This window comes from Argiope bruennichi, chromosome 3, assembly GCF_947563725.1.
Source record: "Argiope bruennichi chromosome 3, qqArgBrue1.1, whole genome shotgun sequence".
Classification (NCBI taxonomy): Eukaryota; Metazoa; Arthropoda; class Arachnida; order Araneae; family Araneidae; genus Argiope; species Argiope bruennichi.
Genome location: NC_079153.1, coordinates 40,874,880 through 40,895,194, shown reverse-complemented (window position 1 = coordinate 40,895,194; position 20,315 = coordinate 40,874,880). Strand labels below are relative to the sequence as shown.

The 20,315-nt window shown below is 26.9% G+C and overlaps 1 protein-coding gene across 1 annotated transcript; it reads left to right on the top strand.

Moving 5' to 3' along the window:
• The first annotated feature begins 2,732 nt into the window (after positions 1 to 2,732).
• Positions 2,733 to 19,105, top strand: LOC129964299 (repetitive organellar protein-like). Its single transcript, XM_056079077.1, has 2 exons — positions 2,733 to 2,818; positions 14,450 to 19,105. The coding sequence occupies exon 2, from the start codon at positions 14,797 to 14,799 to the stop codon at positions 18,316 to 18,318; it is 3,522 nt and encodes a 1,173-aa protein (XP_055935052.1). The 5' UTR covers positions 2,733 to 2,818; positions 14,450 to 14,796; the 3' UTR covers positions 18,319 to 19,105.
• The last annotated feature ends 1,210 nt before the right edge of the window (positions 19,106 to 20,315 follow it).

Below are 20,315 nucleotides of genomic sequence, written 5' to 3'. Positions count from 1 at the left end.
AAATACATCCTGCAGCTTCGTTAGCAGCAGGTGAGGGGGGCCTAGTACTTCGTAAGCTCTTTAAACAGCGTCCGTTTCAGTAGCTAAACTATTAGAAACGGATGCTACGGATTCGCAATTAGAGACTTCTAAAATTAATGTTAATTTACTCTACATCAAACATATAGAGAACAATCTAGGATATATTGTTAATAAACGGAAACTTTTTAAAATGGAAACAACGAACCAAAACCAGGCTCTGTACAAGCGTATCCAGATTGTTTGATCATTTCAATACAAATGCAAAAAAAAATAAATTGTAAAAGATTTTTTAATTAAAAAATTTCGAATATTGTCAGCTCAAAAATGATCAACTTTGTTAAGATATACAATGTACTTTTCGCAATATTGGTCATCATTGTTTAATATAGAAATTTCAGTATTCTTTACAATTTATGTAATGTTATACAATATTCAGCTTTGTAATGGAAAAACTGCATTAATGATTTTTTTAAAAATAAAATCTGAAGCAGAATGTGAAGCTCTTAAGAATAATGTGAATTTCACTGATACGCTACAACACACTGAATATGTGACTATGTGTTTATAGTTTCTGCTGCATGAAAAGCTGATTGTTAGAAATTGGATCCAGTTTTGATTTGGTGGTAAATCAATAATTCGTGATAATTGACTCTTACAGGGTGTTCGGGTATCTTAGGAAAAACTTGCAGAATGAGAATATTGACTTTGATAGCATGAAAGATACCCAAAGAATCATACCTTTGCGATGCATAGATTTTGATAAAAATGCAATTGAAAAAAATTTACATCACATTCATTCAAAGAAGATCTTTGAAATTATTACGAATACTGGTATTTAAAAATGACGTACTTACACAAGTAGCTGCTGCAAACGATTACAATGCATTTCGAGAAATGACCATATTAGCACAAAATGCGCAACGACATTACGATATTTTTACAATATTATCCAGAATTCAGAATATAGAACAACATCATAGAGCTGTCATTCATTATCTTATACTATTAAGGGTGCTTACGCTATTCATTGAATATGGCACATTATACTATTCATTGGATATCGTTATGGTGACTAAATTAAAGACAGCCACCAAATCATTTTTTAAAGTTATTTGAATTTAATATATTTATTCTTTTAGGCGTTTAAAAGGCCCAAAGAATTTTTCAAATCTGGCAAATGTAGTGTCCACACAACTGAACCCCTCACCCAAACCACAGTAGTTTTTAAGAGAGTCGAGTGACAGTTGATTCTATGCCACACAGATATATGCCTATCAACTGTCTTTTTTAAAACTGATCTCCATTCGTAAACCTTTGGGGTATAATTTTTATTTGTTATATTTAAAATTTTTTTCATCTATTTAAATATTTAATGAAATTCATGAAAGCTTTTTTACACCGGATGTGACATTATCTTTGTTTTTTTACTTTTTTCTTGAGAGTTATTATATATCATAGAGATATCGTCGCTTGAACAACTTTTATGAACTCAAATCAAAGATCCTTATTCTGTTTAATTTAGCTGATAATATCCGAGTACTCAGTATATCTGCCACTAATATGAATATCAATAATAAAGGCATTGGTTTAAATCTAAATACAATTTAATAATCCATTAAATATAAATTGAAAAATTATTTTTCTATAATTATTCTAGTATTTGGAACTATTTACATGATATCTTTATAAAATATATTATTTACATTCCGTCTTAAAAACTGGAGAATAATTAATGAAGATAAGAATCTTTTGTGAATTTACAAAACAATAACTTTTTTTTAGATACTGCGGAAAAAGGAAGTAAATATACAACTCAAAATAAAAACAACGCTATAGAATTGCTCAAAAAATACTCGTCTTCAGATTAGAGTATCTCTACTCTGTTCATTCTGGTGTTTTGTACACCAATTTGCTCCAATGGACTTTCGTTCTTCTCTGAATCTAGTGCCCTTGTCGATAACCCCACCAGCAAATTTTGCCTTGATTGAGTTTCTACTGTTTTTTCTCACTTTCGATGGCTTTCGGGTTTTTTTTTTTTTTTTTTTTTTGAAACAGCAGCAAATAAAATGGACATTTTAAAAGGAATGACTTTTTTTTTTTCGTTCTTTTAAAAAACATTTTATTCCAATTAATTAATGAATTAAATAAATGGTTTTGAAAAAATAAAATTAAAAAATTAAGTTTAAATAGATGAAGTAAAGCACTCACAATTTTCCTAAATTAATAAATTAAAGATTAATTACAATTAATAAATTTTATTATTAATAATAATTAATATTTTTTAAAATTGTGATTGAAATAACAATTATTTGGAATGAATGTTTAAAAATAACAATAGAAAAAATATTTGTAATTCAAAAAGTAGTGAATTAGGCATTTCTAATCACTAAAGAAAATATAGCCCTGTAGAAAGATTATGAAACAGTATAATAAAGTAATTTCCGTACATTTATTAATCTTTATTTCATTTTAGTTATGCATTTTTAAAAGTAAATGAAAATTACAGTGATAATAAAGCTATCTGATGGTAAAATAAACTCTATTTGAGGGAATAAAACATTTTTAGACTTAATCCCTGAAAAAGCATTTTGGAACTTTATATCTTAGGTTTTTATCTCCGCCCTTTTTTCAGAATGAGAATCTTATTGGATGCTGGAGCAATTCTTCGCCTCGTGCACTGCATTTCACCTGGCTGCGCAGTTAACACTTTTGTTTTTTCGTGGCGCGCTGTTCGACTAAGCATTTTATGACAATTTGAAACAAATTAAACTGCGTAATTATAAATGCTTCTTTTATGGTTAGTATTTTTATTATGCTCTTATAGCATATTTTAGTGTAATTTAATTATATTGTTTGAGTTTTAATTGAGCTTTATGTGTTTTTATAATGTAAATCTCTTTTAAGCATTTATAATCATTTGTTTTGTTTTGTAATCTTTGATGATAGGTCTTTCTGCATTAATAATAGGCTTACTAAAATTTTTTAAGGATTGGGGAACAAAAGTGAATTGATATAATTAATATTACTTATTAAAGGATATGGAAGCGATTAAAAAATAAAACTCCTCCAACTATATTTCAAATATTTGCTTATTACTAAATATATTTATTAACTTCAAAGTTACTGCTAAATTGATAGACCATGAATTCAAAAAGGATGGCATGCGAGATATGATCAGGTTATGAGAACGATTGCTCAAAGGTGTTTTAAAGATTTCAGAAAATAGTTAAAATAAAACTGATGAAAAATTTTATTAATTTTTAATGGTATTATTCATCTAGATAAAATGTAAATTTATACAGATTTTTAAAACAAAATTTATAGCAACCTAAGCTAATAAAAAAAATCTGCAAAGTAATATGGTTCATATTAATATCTTAATTTGTAATATTTAACAAACCTCAGCTTTTTTTTAAAATTTAAACATTTGAATTCTGCACATGGAGGAGGCTTAATTTCATTTTCAGAAAAATATTAGTTCTGTTTGTAGATAAAGAGTTTTATTACTCTGAATTCCTCATCTCAAAACTTATTACAAACTGATTTATACTGAGAGTATTTTCATATTTTAGAAACAATTTGATGAAGTTTTAAAAAGAAAATGCTTTGAAATAAATATGTAATTTTCTGATATCCTTTTATTTGAAATGAAAAATATTATTTACTACACTTAAATTTTTCTTTCAAAATATTGCAAGTAAAAAGGTTGTAGATTAAAAGGTATGTTTTTGAATTTTTTTAAAAAGGAGTATCCTATTCCATAATTCAAAATGGATTTTTGAAATGCACGGAATTAAAATTTCTATGTGCAAACTAAGCAAATTTATTAATCGGAAAAGGAAAATTTATCAGTTATTATTTTTACTTGGGAAGAAGACTGCAAAAGAATATTTTTAAAAGTTACTATTGCTTCAAACATTTCTAAAGTCAAATAGGCCATTGACAAAGAATTCTGCTATAGTGGAAGTCAATTGCAAAACCATTGAATGCATCTGTAGTAATAATAAATAAAATGATAAGTCAATATTTACAACTTAAACAAAGGTAAAAAATATATGTTTACTAACTTTTACTGAGGTGCATGATTAAATGAAAAACAGTTTGTAAGACTCTATGAATATTATTGAACATGAGTTAAATGGAAATACATCTTGATTTTTGGTGATGTATGGGTTTACCTAATTGATGCAACAAAAACAGGTTTATTTGCTACTGAAAGTGAAGGGGGGGGGGAGAAGACAAACCTATTTCTAACGATGCAACAAAAGTTTCAATAAAGTTCTAAAGTGGGAAGTAAAATATAAGAAATATAGGAAAACAATATTAAAATCAATATCAAGAAAGTTTTATATCCAGTTACAACAGAAATTAAATTTCTTTGTCCCAATAACTTTCTAAAGAGCAAAACTTCATTAAAGCAAAGCTACATTTTATACTTCGAAAAATACCTCTGTATTTTTTTGAAAAAAGAAATCTGATGCAGATATTGTATATATATCTTTTCAACATATTGCTGCCAAGTCTTCTGATGTTTCACCTGTGGACTGTTATGTCATTACAAAGAACTTTTCCCAAATTGCAAACTCGCTGCGACTGACAGATGTTGGAAAGTCGTAGAAGAGGAATGGAAATCAATACCCTTGAAAATTTTATGAAAAGTCTTTTGATCATGGAAATCTTAATGTAGATTTATAATTTAGAAAAAAAAGGGGGGGGGCTTTTGGATTGGATATTAAAATTTTTTACATTTTAAGCATTAATTTAAATAGCTTTGAAATCATTCTAAAAAGGTATAAGTATCCTTTGTATGCTAACTGAACTACTTGAACAACTTGCTATGCTACTGAAATGTTGAGTTTGCATTGGGGCCAAAGTTATAATGATTATTTTTATTCCTTATTTTGCCCCATGTTAAATAAGGTACGTAAATTTTCGAGTCCATTTCAGCATATATGTGATAGATGTATTAATTTATTAACTTTAGTATTTGGTTCTGCTTGTGATAAATATAAATTCATTTTTTATTCACTATGATTAACTTTATATAAAAAATGCACTATTTATAATTTTCTACAACTATTTATTAGAAAATTAATTTAAGACTTGATTTTATGCAATATTTTTAATCCTTGTTAGGTGTTAATTACGTATTGTCTTGGCCACATGAACAAATATGGAAAGGCATCGTGCAATATTTGCATCACCCATACTCTCTTCAACTGTTTAATGCACTATTATTCTCTGTAATAGTTTGTATTCCTAACCAGAGATACAAATATGTGCATTGTTATCTTGAGTTAACTTGGACTTTTTTTTTTCAGAATTTATCGTTATATTTTAACCTAATAAAATATTTGAAATTTCTATTATCAAGTTTCAAAAATAGTGTGGTTGATTTTGAAAATGGTTTGTAGAATGATCAAATTTATTTCAGGTTGTTTTTCTATTCACTGTTTCAGATGAGTTCTTGTCATCAATGCATGCATTCTCTGTTTTATATTATACTCTCATCTTTTATAAAGTAGATTTTCAATGTTTTCCCAGAGTAAGAAAAAAATTTTATAATTATAATTTTTTATGAAAATTATTTTAAGATATTGGAACAATTATTTTCTATGCATTTTGAATTTAATTTCCAAAATTTCAAATTTCTGACTGCATCTTATCTAGAAAATGAAATTGAGAGCAGGAACCAATAGCATCCAGGCTTGATGATTTTGGAATCTTAAACAATGAAATAGCACCTACTTTAATGATGGAATGGCCCATAATTTTAATTTTCATATTATTGGATTATTTGTGATAAATGACTAAACCTATTTTAAATCTTTGTATTCTTTTCTTTTTAAATTTATTTTGCAATGGATAAAAATCCTGCCCTTCCCACTTCCCTAAATCAATGACTAAATTAAATATTTTGAATAGGATTGAGCTTTAATTTATATTTTTTGAGATCATTAAATAAGAATTTTGATGAGCATTTTGAAATCCTATTGGAAAATAACCACAAAGTATGTCTATAATAAAGTTCATTGCGTTCTAACATTTGTGTCCTCAAAAATTTCCAGTTAAAATTTTTTAATTATTTTTAATTGAAAATAGTTATTTTGAAATTCATTTAAAGTGAAAGTATACATTTCTAATAAACAATTTTCAATCTAAATTTTGAAATTTAATAAATTTGTTTAATTTCAAATTCATTCCCAATTAACATTCAAAACAATTTCTGTTGAAAAATTGACACATAATCTGAGATGGAATTTAAATATCATTAAAATCTTTTCTCGTTTTTTAAAAATTGAAATGTTTTTTACTCTGTTAGAATTATGTTGAGTCAGTATATTGACCTTTCTGATTTCTGAGAAGACATGAATTCATGATGATCAGATTGCAAGCATGCACTTTTGAAAACAATATTTTGGTAATGTTTGTATACCTAATTAAATAATAATTAGTAACACAACCAAGCTGTATGAGACTTCTGTCAGATGTTTCATTTAGGCCTTTAGAAAATTAAACTTTCGCTTCTTAATTTAAAAAAGTAGTCTTTTTTTTTTTAGCTAAAAATAAGTGTTTGTTTTTTTTTAAATTTAATCTTCTGTTTAAGCAATTATTACATAATGGATGATGATTTCCTAATAATTTTGGATTTTTGGTATTTTGACAGACCTCCCAGCTTGTGTTTATTAATAATAGTAACAAAACATGGATGAATTTTTATTAATCTTGATTAATAGATTTTGATCTTTTCTTTTTTATGTTTATTGTTTGAATAGTTAGTTGTTTATTATAAAATAAGCAGTTTTGAAACACAGTGTTGTTTTTAAAATATATGCATCTAACAGGGTTTTTCGGGTAATTTTTAAGAAAAATATTAGTACAAAAAGACATCCTCTTATAAGGTGTTTCAAATTTTTAGGGACACCGTATAAAAATATAAAATCGGAATAATTTTTACCTAATATCTGTAAAAACTTCTTTGAAAAACATGAAAAATTAAATATAATAAAAAAAATCTAAAATAATTAAATAAATATCAATGCTAATAAAAGAAAATAGAAAAAAATGCCAAATTTGTGTTTCAAATTTTTAGGGACAGCTAGATGAGATGGTATATAAATTCAAGTTAAATCTTTATTATTGCTCATTTTCATTTACTACCAGTTTTAATAACTTAAAAAGCTTATATTGAAAACGTCCACGTTAGTACTTAATTTTTTTGACGAAGAAATATGGCTAAAGGTAAATGGTTATCAGATCTTGAAAAAGGCCAAATAAAAGCTTATTACAACAAAAAAAAGTCTTTGAGAAATATTGCAGCCCTCATAAAATGTTCAAAACGTGCTGTGGAAAATTATGTGAAGCAGTTAAATGGGAAATCAACTGCCATTCAAAAGCGAGGACCTAAGCCAAAGTACGATTCACGTACCTGCAGGGGAATTTCAGTAATGTGTAAATGGAAAAATCATCAGTACGAAAAGTAACAAAAGAGTTGAAACTGGGATGTTCTTACACTACTGTTTGAAGGTCAATCAAGAGCAATTAAAGCATGAAATATGCGAAAAAGGCTTGCAAACCACCACTTGCCAAACAACACAAATTACAACGTTTATCCTGGGCAAAGGAATACATGCATTTCAAGGATGAGTGGATAGAAGTCATCAGGGGTGTTTGTGCTCCGGGGAAACCCCGGAATTCCGGGGATTTTGAACTTCGATACCCGGAAATTCCGGGGATCGTCGTTCAAAAGGAAGTAGGAATAATAATGAATTATTTATTTTGATATGGGTAATTTTGTTTGCTTTGAAAGCAGAAAACGCAAGGTCAGTGTGTGTGGTGAAAACTTTTCCTTTCTTTCTCCAAAGGCAGTGATAATGCGTGAAAAGGGGGAAAAAACTTCTTTTTTGTTCTTTCCTTATTGCGAGTTATGACTCATTCCCCCGGTTCTCGGACATTCTCTTCTGGATTCTTTTCGGCAAGTAGGCGCGGTAGAAAAAAAAAGGGCGAGACTTCGTTCGACCAGATGTGCGATCACGTGACCTGGGTTCAAAGGTCTTAATTTTGCAAAATTAATGGTTATTAATTTTGCAAAAAAAGTAATTAATTGAACTTTTATAATTAGGCCATTCAATACTTCATAATCGTAATTTTTCATTTCTCCCCCCCCCTTCTCGAAACTCCAAAATGTCGGTAGTAAGTCCGTAAAAGTTTCAGGGGATTTTTTGGGGTCCCACAAACACCCCTGAGTCATGTTCAGCCACGAGAAGAAGTTTAATCTAGATGGGCCAGACGGTTGGAGATATTACTGGCATGATCGATCTAAGAAAAGAACCAGAGATTTTCTCCAAAAGGCAAATGGGCGGTGGATCTGTTATGATTTGGGGAGCTTCAATGGTACGTGCGAACTGGCATTTGTGAATGAAAGAATGGATTCTGATCGATACCAAGAAATGTTACAAACGCATTTACTTAATGCAGGACCTGAAATATGTGATCCAAATTAGACTTAGCTAGTGGATAGATAATGCATCTATCCACTGCTCAAAATCAACAAAAAAGTGGTTTAGAGATAACAATGTGAAAGTTATGGATTGGCCAGCTAGAAGCCTCGATCTAAACCTCATTGAAAATCTATGGGGTCTTTTGGCAAGAACAGTTTATGAAGGAGGGTGCGAATTTGATTCGAAAATGCAACTTCAACAAGCTGTAATGAATGCTTGGTATTCTCTGGATCCAACACTTCTTCAGAACCTAATATATTCCATGCCAAACAGAATATATGATGTTATCAGAAAAAATGGTGCTAATATTGAATGGTAAAAAAGTTTAATTTGAAGTTTTGACGCTTTTAATTCCACTGTCCCTAAAAATTTGAAACATAAAATTTGTGCTACTCTTTTGTTTAGTTATTTCAAAGTTGAAATTTCTTTATTTAATCTAAATTATCTTATAATATTTATTTTTGTTATTTATCTAACTTGTTTCAGAAATAAATGTCAAATATTTATTGTTTACGCTTTTATTTTCATTTTTACTGGTGTCCTTAAAAAAAATTGAAACACACCTTATGAAGATGCATACTGAGCCTCACAGACCTCGAATAATTTTTCTTGACAAAATAGAATATTACAATTGACTGTTGTACGAAAATGCGATTAATAAAATGTAAGAAACTAATTTCCAATTTAATGTCATTTCGGAAATTCATATATCAATATAAAATATCAAAGACTAATGAATACTTTTGAGGTATTCCTGTGCAAAGCAGATTTTTTCTTTCTCAACCCTATCAATTAGTAAAGAGAGGGTTCTTTAAATCATAGTTTTCTTCTTTTTCATAATTAATTTCAAAAGCAAACAGTTCACTTTTCAGTAGCTTTTAAAAAATTCCCTTTTAAATCCATGGGAGTAACACATTCATCAAAATAAGGTAAAAGAAAAACATTGTGAATACATTCAGAGTCTCTATAGTTTCAAACTGGAAATCGTATATCTTCACATCAATTTATAATAGACCATATAAAGGTATACAGTTCATACAATATCAGTTTTCCCTTCATATTATTTTAATGTGTTGGGTTTAATACAATTTTCTTGAATTTATAGTATATTTTTTATCCACTTTTGAAAGTTTTAATATATATTCATTTGCTTTGAAAACTGATTAAAACTTGTTTAATTTTATTTTTGTTCAGAATTACTTTGATTATATAATTGAGAAATTTTTTAAATATCTTTTATTTAATTTGTTTCATGTTTATAATGATGAAAGTTAATAATTTTTCACTATTTCATGTGCTAGAAATTGTATATTGTATTCATTTATGCATTCTTGATAGTACTATTTTAGTATTTTGAGAATTTAATTGTTATCAATTATATTACATTTTGATTTCATATCAGTGGTGCTACTTGATAATAACTTCAGAAAAAAATTCATCTTAAAATCTAAAAGTGGGGAAAATAATTTTTAAATATTTGCTCTTTTGTACACTAACGGACCACTGCTTAAGGCCATAGACAGATTAAAAATTGTATTAGCTTAAATGTCAACTAAATAAATTTCTAAAAATGTAAATTGTATGAATTAAAAGTATGAAGGTAACATTAATGCCTTTTCAAGTATTTATCAGTTTCCTGTTTGTTTCATTGTTAAGCTAATTGAAATACTTATAAATATCGAGCATTTGCTTAACCCTTTAGGTACATTTGATGTATCAGAATGTAAGGCATTTTTTGAATTAATATTCCAATTTTTTAAAAATACTAAATATTTAAGTTATCTTAATATCATGAATAATATGAAATAAATGAATTTTTGCATAAAATCTGCTTTTAACCCTCCATATGCGTATCCCGCGATTTCTCAATCAGCTAATTTTCTATTGCATCCCACATTTTTCGCAGTTTAGGCTGTTTATTTTTACGATACAGATTTTTATTATATCATATTATTATAGTGCAACATATAGTATCAGTTCACTTTGTTTGAAAAATATTTGAACTTATTTGCAAGCATTGCATCTTAAGATTGATTTTTAAAAAAATATGCAGTCAGAGGGTAAATGTTCAAAAAATTGTGCTCCAAATGCAATAAAAAAAATGTGTATTCAAAGGGGTTAAATACAATTTCATGCAAACATGGATGCTATGTAGTCAGCAGTTATAATAAATAAAATATAAATAAACATTTTAACTAAACATTAATAAAATATAAATAAACATTTTAACTAAACATTAATAAAATATAAATAAACATTACTAAAATAAAAAAATGATTTACACATTGGTGAATTTAAAGATATCTAAATCTACTACTGAATATAATCTATTCAATACTTGGAATTTTTCATTAATAATGCAAGTCTTTGGAGAGTAATAGAGGGGTTATTCTTGAACTGTGAGAGATTTTGATTGGAAGTTTATTATTTTATTTCAAACAACAACAATTTTTTTGTTCCTGTTAGTTTAAAATGTTTCTATCCTCTACTTGTTTTCCTTTCTTCAAGTTTTTTTCCCCGTTATGATTAATAACTTTACAGTGATGTAATTGCTGGTATATGATGGGATTATATATGCGAAAACAATTGCTTGTATCTTCTGCTGAATTGAGGTATATGAGTGTAAAATCTGATAATCCCAAAATGAAAGGCCTATAATAATTTTTTTCTTCCCAGGCAATTTTATTTGTACCCCCCCCCCCTCTCTTTTTTCTTTTTTCTTTTTTTTTGCTTCAAAATTTTCATGGATCTTTCATTTTTATTTCCATTTTTGATTTGTAATTCTTGCGATCACTTATTAAATCAGTTATCTTCTCAATTATCAAAAGATATGAGAGAGACGTTCTGTGTCTATTTCAATAGTATTGGTTTTATTTCATGGCAAATAGATTTGTATAATCAATACTTATCTTTATTTATAATAAATTTTCATTTTTTTGTAGTTATTACCTGTAATGAAGTTAATTGTAGCTGATTATTGTAAATATTCTATGATCATGGTGAATTATACATTTCAAATGATTAATGATTGCAAATAAAGTACTGAATACTTAATGGGAGGAGTGGGGGAAGTCATACTTTGAAGTTGTTCTATGCTTTGGTTGTTAAACTAGAAAATACTTCACAGAACAACAGTATACCTTTAACAAACGACTTTTACTGAAAACTTGCTTAAAATTGAAACTATGAACAAATACAATTTTCCTCCCCTATACTGTAAATACAATATTGACCAAGATGCTGGATAATTGAAAACACATGAGGAAACTAGGTATTGGACTTTTAAAGAAGTATTAGTAGTTCTAAAGAGAAAAATATGTTTCAGGAGCTAGCATTAATTTTTTAAGCTATAGAATATACAGCAATTATTCAGATAAATACTTTGGATTTTAACTCTTTCCTTGCTGTTGCAAGATATTAGTGACAATGTAACAAATTCAATCATTCAATCTGCTGCAATATTTTATTAAGACATGAAAAAGTTTTTATATTATAAATAAGCAGATGCATGTTGTGCTAAGCTTGCATCAGAACCAGCACCCTTAAAATTAGTCAAGCATATGCTTCAGGAGTGATCAATTTAATTCTGAATTATGGTATGTGTAAATAAGAATATGTTATAGGATTATAAAATTGAAATAATTTTTTTCCTGTATTCTTAATCCCCCTCCCAACTTACTCTTCTCTCTCTGGACAATATATACAGAGAAGACAAATAACTTGTACTTGCTTGTATTAAAAGTGAATGCTAAATCGTTATTTAATAGAAAATATGAACAAGGAAATTGGTACATAGAATATTTCAACTAAAAATAATGTTAAACTATTTTTTTTTTTTTTTTATCATTTTACAAGACTTTATTTGCAGCTGAATCAGAAACAACACTATTGCCAGTAATTTCTGTGTTCCCCGATTCTTCAAAATATGGAGAAAAAAAAAGTGCTATGAAAATTTTTTTAAGAGATAAAAATATGTTTAAATGGTTGAAGTGTTTTCTGAAAAGTCTAATGGTACTTATATATTAATCACATGTCATTGTCAAAATTAATCAGATTTTAGATATGAAAGAACCTATAAGTGCATGATCTTCGCCTTTTTTTGGCAATATATAGCTTGCATGTGGTTCATATATATGATATTTATTTATCATACTTATTTTTACTTCTTTCTGCACTCTTGCTTTTTGATATTTGGAAACAAATAATATTTTGGAGCTCAGACTGTAAGCAAAATATTGCTGTAACTAAAAATTGGTAATTTTTTAGATTATTTTCTTTTTTTCTATGTATATATTGAATTGCTTTATCATATAAATATAGTTTAACACATGTAAACATTTTTCTAGTTTGAATTTAATAACTTTAACAAATTGCCTATTATTTGAAAATATGATCTTCTGACCTTGAATTAAAAAAAAAACTTTCAAAATCATGTATTACGTACTTTTATCTAATTCATGTAATGAGGTAGGTTTGATAGTGTGTATCATCGGAAGATGCATTGCTTTACCTTGTATGTATATATGCATTATTTGATGACTTTTGTTACAGATTAGGCCAAACAATGTATCTATGATTTACATTGAAAGCTTCTATTTGTAAATTTACTACAAGAATACTAAGTTATATAGATTTTTTATAAGGTAAACAAAGTAGAGAAAACCAGTAATAGAAGAAAATTTGTATTTTGTTACAAGAAATTGTTTGCTAGTTTTTAGAAGGCAGAATTATGATTTAACTCTTTTATAAGGATATATATTCAAAATAAACATTCAAACATATTGGTTTTATGTTAATTAATTTTATAGAAATTCTAATGTGTTAACTATATCCTTATTAAGAGATCTCATATTTTTCCATTATCCATGTGCTCAATATTCATATATGAATCATGGGTAAGCTGAACAGCCTGAAACAAAATTGCCACTCTGAAGCAAATCTAATTCATACAATGCATGGCACAAATGAAATGTGAGCTGTCTTTATTTTATATGGTGATTAGGAATTTAATTTTTTTATTTTGGTTGCTATTTGTGAACTTCTGGCTTAACTAATGCAATTGGTGAATTTTTTTGCTTAGCCACATATCATTGCTGAACATAGTGAGTAGACTAACAACATCTTTTTTTTTTTTTTTTTTTTTTTTTGTATATGCTTAATTTTTGGAAGCAATTAACATGACATGTTTGGTAATTATTTGCTGTCAAGCAATTAAGTATCAGTGATTATTATATTAAAAGTCAATAATACTAAGAATCATTCTTGTCAAAGCACAATGTCCAATTTTCACAAAGGTTTTCTTCATATTTTTTTTTTTTTTTTTTTTTTTTAGGATTGAATGGAAACTAGTGGTCTATTTTGTAAAAGCATTTGCTTTCAATATAGAAAAAGCATAAGATTACATTTTCCATAATATGAAACACTTTCCTTATCAGAAAATAACCAATATTGTCCCTTAGTTTTTGTTGCTTTTTAAAAATTATGTCGATGTTTTCTAAAATTGTATCTTTCATGTTATCTCATTTTTATTATTACTGATTTTATTTTCTCATTATTTTATTAAATGAAATAAAATTGTTTAGCTTTTGAATTTTTTTTCAATGCTTCATATATATGTTTGAAAACATTAAAACTGGATTTCTGATTTTTACTGATTTTAAGTTAGTGATAGGTACATCTGAGTAATAAGCTTCCATATATCTTATGCATATTCTTGAGATATGCTGTTGTGATTTTAAAACAATAATACTAAACGTAGTTAATTCATAATTGTTATCAAATGAGCTATTTTGTTTCCATAACTGCTCATGCTTTAACATATACCTTAGAGCAGATCAAATGAAATGTTTAATGCTACAAGTGAATAGATTTTTTTCATTGGTTCACTGATAATTTTCATTAATTTTTTTCTTTTTCTTTTATCTTAGAATCTGAAAATTTGAAGAATATTGGATTAAAGATGCTGTATCATATGTATTGCTCAAGGATTGAAAGCATTTGATTGACAGAAATCTGGAAATTTAAAGAATTCTAGATTAGACATATTACCACAGGAAATATTGAGTGTTAAGCCGAAAAAAAAATTAAAGAAAAGAAAATTAATGTGACATCAGCTAACCAAAATAGAATTCATCACATTTTTCTTTCTTTCTGATAATTTACAAATATTACCTTTTTCAGAAGTAAATACTATTTTCTAAATCCAGATAAAAACTAGCTACATCTCAGTCACATAAGAGTTTTATTCTTTAGAGAGCAAAATTTCTTGAATAATATGACATCAAAACATAAAACTAATGATATGACTGAGACTTTTCTCCAAACTGAAAATCTGCAAACTGCAGGTGTCCATGATTCTAATATAAAAAAATACAAAGGTAATTCTTGTGGGATTAAATATGGTTTATCAGAACTTTCAAATGATAAAACTTATTTAGAAACTGAATTACCAGCTAGAAAAAGATTTAAACCTGAATTATTTAATACTGCAAAATGTCTAAATAAAATCTATAAGGTGATAGGGAATGAGGATGAATCCACAAATTTTGTAAACAAGGAAAAGTATTCTGGTGAAGTATCTAATATTGTGTCTGGTGAACAGGAATTTGAAAATAATCTCTCTGAAAAAGGATTTTTAAAATCTGACTTAAATGCAGAAATAAACCAACAGAGCGAATCATCTGTAAAGAAATTTTGTAAATATAATTCAGTTTTCCAAAGCAATATTTTGGGTAATCAATTTAAATTGAACTCAAATGAAGTGAATGAATGTAATTTTAAAAAGAAATCAGAAAATCATGATTTTGAAATTAATTTAGAAAATGACTCGTGTAAGAATCTTGATAATGACGAAATCTCAAATCGAGGTACTGAAAGTGAAACCGAATTTGATGAGGAATTCAACAAGTGTTGCAAATTGTTAAATTTAGATGTTCCTAAAATTGCAGTTGTTTCAACAACTGACACAAAAATTGAAAGTGATAACTGTGGTAGAAAATTTTTTGAAAACACCAAAATAGGTAATCCTAACTATAAAAATCAAAATTTGCATACATTATACCCCCTATCAAATAAACTGGTGTCTAGTTTAAAAAATATGCCAAATGATGAAGGTATTAGCTTAGAGACAGTTAATTTAGATAAAAAATTAGAATTGCAAGACGAATTACTGAATAAAAAGAATAACTGTGAAGATAATATGGAGTTCAAAGATGAAAGTAACTTAGTTTTATCTACTATGGTAATTTCCGATTCTTTTTCAACAAGCTGTAATAAAAATTGCATTAATATGAATGATAAAGATTTTCATGATGAGATTAATGTAATTGTAGAAGATAACAATTCATTTGAATCAGAATTTAAACATAATGATAAATATAATTCAAATCTTAAATTAAAAAATATCTTAAATTTAGAGAATTCATCTATTTGGGAGCCAAATTTTTTTATATCGAAGAGTCAGAATTATGATAGTAAAAGCAACTCTGAACATCTAAATTTAACAATTAAGGACCCTTTGAGTTCTGATAGATCAAAATTCCAGGAAACAAATCAAATTATTTCTCACAATAATTTAAATGTTGATAAAGATGAAGTAGGTAAACGTTCATCTACAATAAATGATTCTGGAGATATTTTAATATTGTATGATGAAAGTGATCCAAAAGTGACTTCCGATGAAACCAAAGAAATCAGTGAAACTAATGGATCTGAATCTGCACATGCAATTCTGGAAGAAACAAGTAGTAAAAATGAGATTGTTTTCCATGCTAGTCAAGAAAATGATAGTAAAATTAATGCATATACTAATAATGAAGTTGAGAAAAAAGATAATTTTATTTTCAATAAAAAAATTGATCCATCAGAAGTAACTTATCCACTTGATGATAACAAAAATTGTGAATCGCCTGTTTTAGTTGGCACATCAAATGACAATTATATTGAAAATAAAACTGATCTTGATACCAAACTAAATGAATCATTTGTATCTGAATATGAAATCTCCTTATTAGAAGATACTGACTCAATTCTTAGTGAAGAATCTTTGGATTCTGAATATGAAACCTCTTTGTTAGAAGATGATATAAATATGGAAAATCAGAACGAAATGCATGAAAATAAATCTTCCAATGTTGATGAGAAGGATGAAAAAAGTTATGAAGGATATGCCAAAGAATTTAAAGTGGATGAAAAAATTCCTGAAGGGTATGCCAAAGAATTTAAAGTAGATGAAAAAATTCCTGAAGGATGTGCCAAAGAATTTAAAGTGGATGAAGAAAATGAACAAACTATTGGTAAAATTAACTTATCCGAAAAAGAAACTGATAAAATTATTTTCAAAATCAAAATATGCTCAGATAATATCTTTGAAACAAATATTGCTTCTTGTCCTAAAGAAAAAATTACATCTAATCATCAAATTGCTACAAAAACTGATTTGGATGTGACAAAATCAGTTCAGGAAAAAGAAATGCAAATATTCAATAAAATCGGATCAAGTGAAAATACAAATGACAAACCTGAACAAAATTTACCTGCTATAATTGATGGCACGACAACTCTAAAATCAGAGCAACCAGCCAATTTAAAGTCTGAAAACCCAAATGAGTTTGATGACATTCATATTAAAAGAGAGTTACCAGAAAATATTGATGCTAGTCATTGTCAGTTAAAACTTGAAACAAATAATGGATCTCAGACTTCAAATAAAATGACGTTAAATAATAACAAATTTAAAAACTCAAAAGAGGTTGCAATTATAACTCCAAATAAACATATTGCAGAGAGTGCTAACATCAATAAACCCATAACTGAAAAATCTGTGAAAATAGAACTAGATGTACTCAATAATGGTGAATTAAAACAAAATCTAAATGAGGAATATCAACTTTCAAGTGAAGCGGTATTCAAGAACAAAAAGAATGAAATTAGAAAGAATAAAGAAAAGGAATCTGTTGCTAATACAGAAAAGCAATTTACAGAAAGTACATCCAATGATAAAGTCATCAGTGAAAAGACTGTGAAAACAGATTCAAAAGTCTCTACTAGTGGTGAATTGAAACAGGATGTACAAAATATAATTTATGATTATTATGAAGAAGAAAAGGAAGATTTAATAAATCCAGGTTGGAACAAAATAAGAGAATTATCAACTGATGAAGAGAGATATCGGCAGGTAAGAGACTGTTGGAAATCTAAAAACATTCCAAATCCTTTCAAGAATCTTACATATTATTCATACCGAAAACGTAAAGTTGCTTGTTCAGAAAATAACAATCGTGAAACAAAGCAGCATAAACGACATGCTTCGACCAACTTAAATGATAAGAACGCAAAACGTTCTCGTTCATGTACTTATATTTTTGATGATCGAATAAAGTCCATTGAAAAAGAAAAAGAAATTAAAGCAAAGACCTTAGAGGATAAGATGTTGAATGAAGTCAGTCGTATAAATGAACTACATTTCCAAGAGGAAACAGTATTGGAGCGCTTTTATGGTTATAATTTTGATACCAGAAGGCAGTTCCAACTTAATAGTCTTAGAAGAGATTATGAACAAAGAGTTTCATCAGTGACAGCTAGATATGAACAAAAAATAAATGTTTGCTGTGATAAATACATAACTGAAATTAATAACTTAAAAAATAGCCGAAACGAGGTTTTGCAGTTTTATAGTTTTTACAAAGGTTTAAATACAAACGAATATAAAGATCCTACAGTTCTAACTAATTCTCAAATACAAGAATTGGAAGAAATTGAAAATATTTATAACCAAATGGATCTTCTTTATAAATAAATGGTTTCTCCAAAGAGCATTTTATGAGCTGAAAATGCTTATTTTTGTGCATTATAATACTAGAATTCAAAGTTAATTATTTGGATTTGTTAAGTGTAAAGAAAAATATAGAATAATAAAATGTTTAATCATATCAAAAGAATAATGAAGAAATTAAATTTTAAAATTATATTAGTGATCAAATCTGCTCTTTAACTACTCTCTTTTGAGATTGAATTTTTATAAAGTATAGCCAAATTATCTTCATGCAATATCGCTTCATTTCTTTAAAAAATAAAATGAATTTTTAGACAAAGATTAGAGCAAGGATTCTTTATTTACAGTAAATTTAGAGTATAAAACGATTTTTAAATTGAAATTGCTGTCTTTATGTCTTAAAGAAATTATTTAGAAAAGTAATTTCTTTAAGAATGAAATTACTAAACAGTGTGATAATTTTTTAATTGCTAGAATCAGACTAATGGGCATAATTAAATGAAGAGCAAGGTCATTTTTATAATTTAATTGACTTTTCTTATTTTAAAGAACCACATTTAGTATGGCAGCAAATAAAATGAAGGTAACTGAGTTTCTCTTGATTTTTTTTAACTTCTAAAGCACAAAGAAAATTGAAAATTACAGAAACCATTTTGAAATCTACTATATATTTTTCTTTAATAATCATAGAGGAATTGTATTTAAAATTTTAATGAACAGCAAAATATTTTCATTTGAAAATAATTACTGTTCATAGCTCTGAATTTGTAAATTGTTAGTGTTTTAACATTGAAATTGTATTTAAATTGAATTTCTGATAACATCTGACTACTTATTTTCTCAAGAATATATAAAAGATCATATACTTTATTTAGCCTAGATCTGTATAAATTTTGTTTGATGATTAAGCTAGATTTTAATCTGGTGTAATTATATTTTAGTGATTAGTTATCTTTGTAAAGATCCTATTGGATTTTTTTTTTGATGAGTATCCAATTTCTATCATGTTGTATATGCAACTAAAAATAAACATAATTTAAAATCTGTGCATTATTCTTTGGGCCTGATTGTCTCATAAAAACTACAAATCATGGAATTATATCTTAAGAGCTATTTTGAATGAAAATACAAAAAAAATTTCATAACATTACGAATTTTATCATATTTGCATTTTATTAAGCATTCTTAATTTATTCTAGCATTTTAATATTCTTCAATCGGATTATATTATAAATGTTGCATTCAGAATTTTTGAGAAAAGCAAGGTTAAATATTAATTTAAGAATATAGACTAAAATTGTGAAATGTCTGATACATATATCACAAAATAAAAAGCAAACATTTAATGATCATTATCTAAATTCAATCAAAATATAGGATGGGGTTTTAAATAAAATTTCTTCCTAAGTAAAGTCCGATGCTGTTAAATGAATGTCATAAAAAAGCTTATAATTATATTTATAAATGTTCTTAGTATATTAAATAAACATGATTATCGTTCATAAAGTATGCGCCAAATAGGTGGTTACAAAGTAATTTAAAATATATCAGCTACATTTAAAAAATGTTAAAAGAAGGATATAAATTTTATTTAAAATATGTATTTTGCAAAATCAACAAGTAATAAAGATTAGTAACTAAAAACTGAAGCTTTGTTATTATTTTGCATGCAAAATTTACAATTCTAATCAATGTCGTATTTTAAAATATATTAATACTTTTTTTTTTTTGATGATGATGATTTCAGCAAGTAAGAATCAATTTAATATTTTTCTTTCTCCAGTTCAAAATAAACCCTTTGTATTCAGCAAGTAAAATTTTTAAGTATAATGGAAGTATGTAATATTGTATTTTTTTTTTCATTCAAAATAATTTTTCCAATTTTTTTCAATACTTAAATTTATTTTCTATAAGATAGAATAAAAGGTTTATTTTCAATAGTTTGGGAAAAAAAGGGGACATTGAATGACAATTTGTTTTATAAGAATATCTAATAAAATATGGTCAAGTTTTTCCATTTT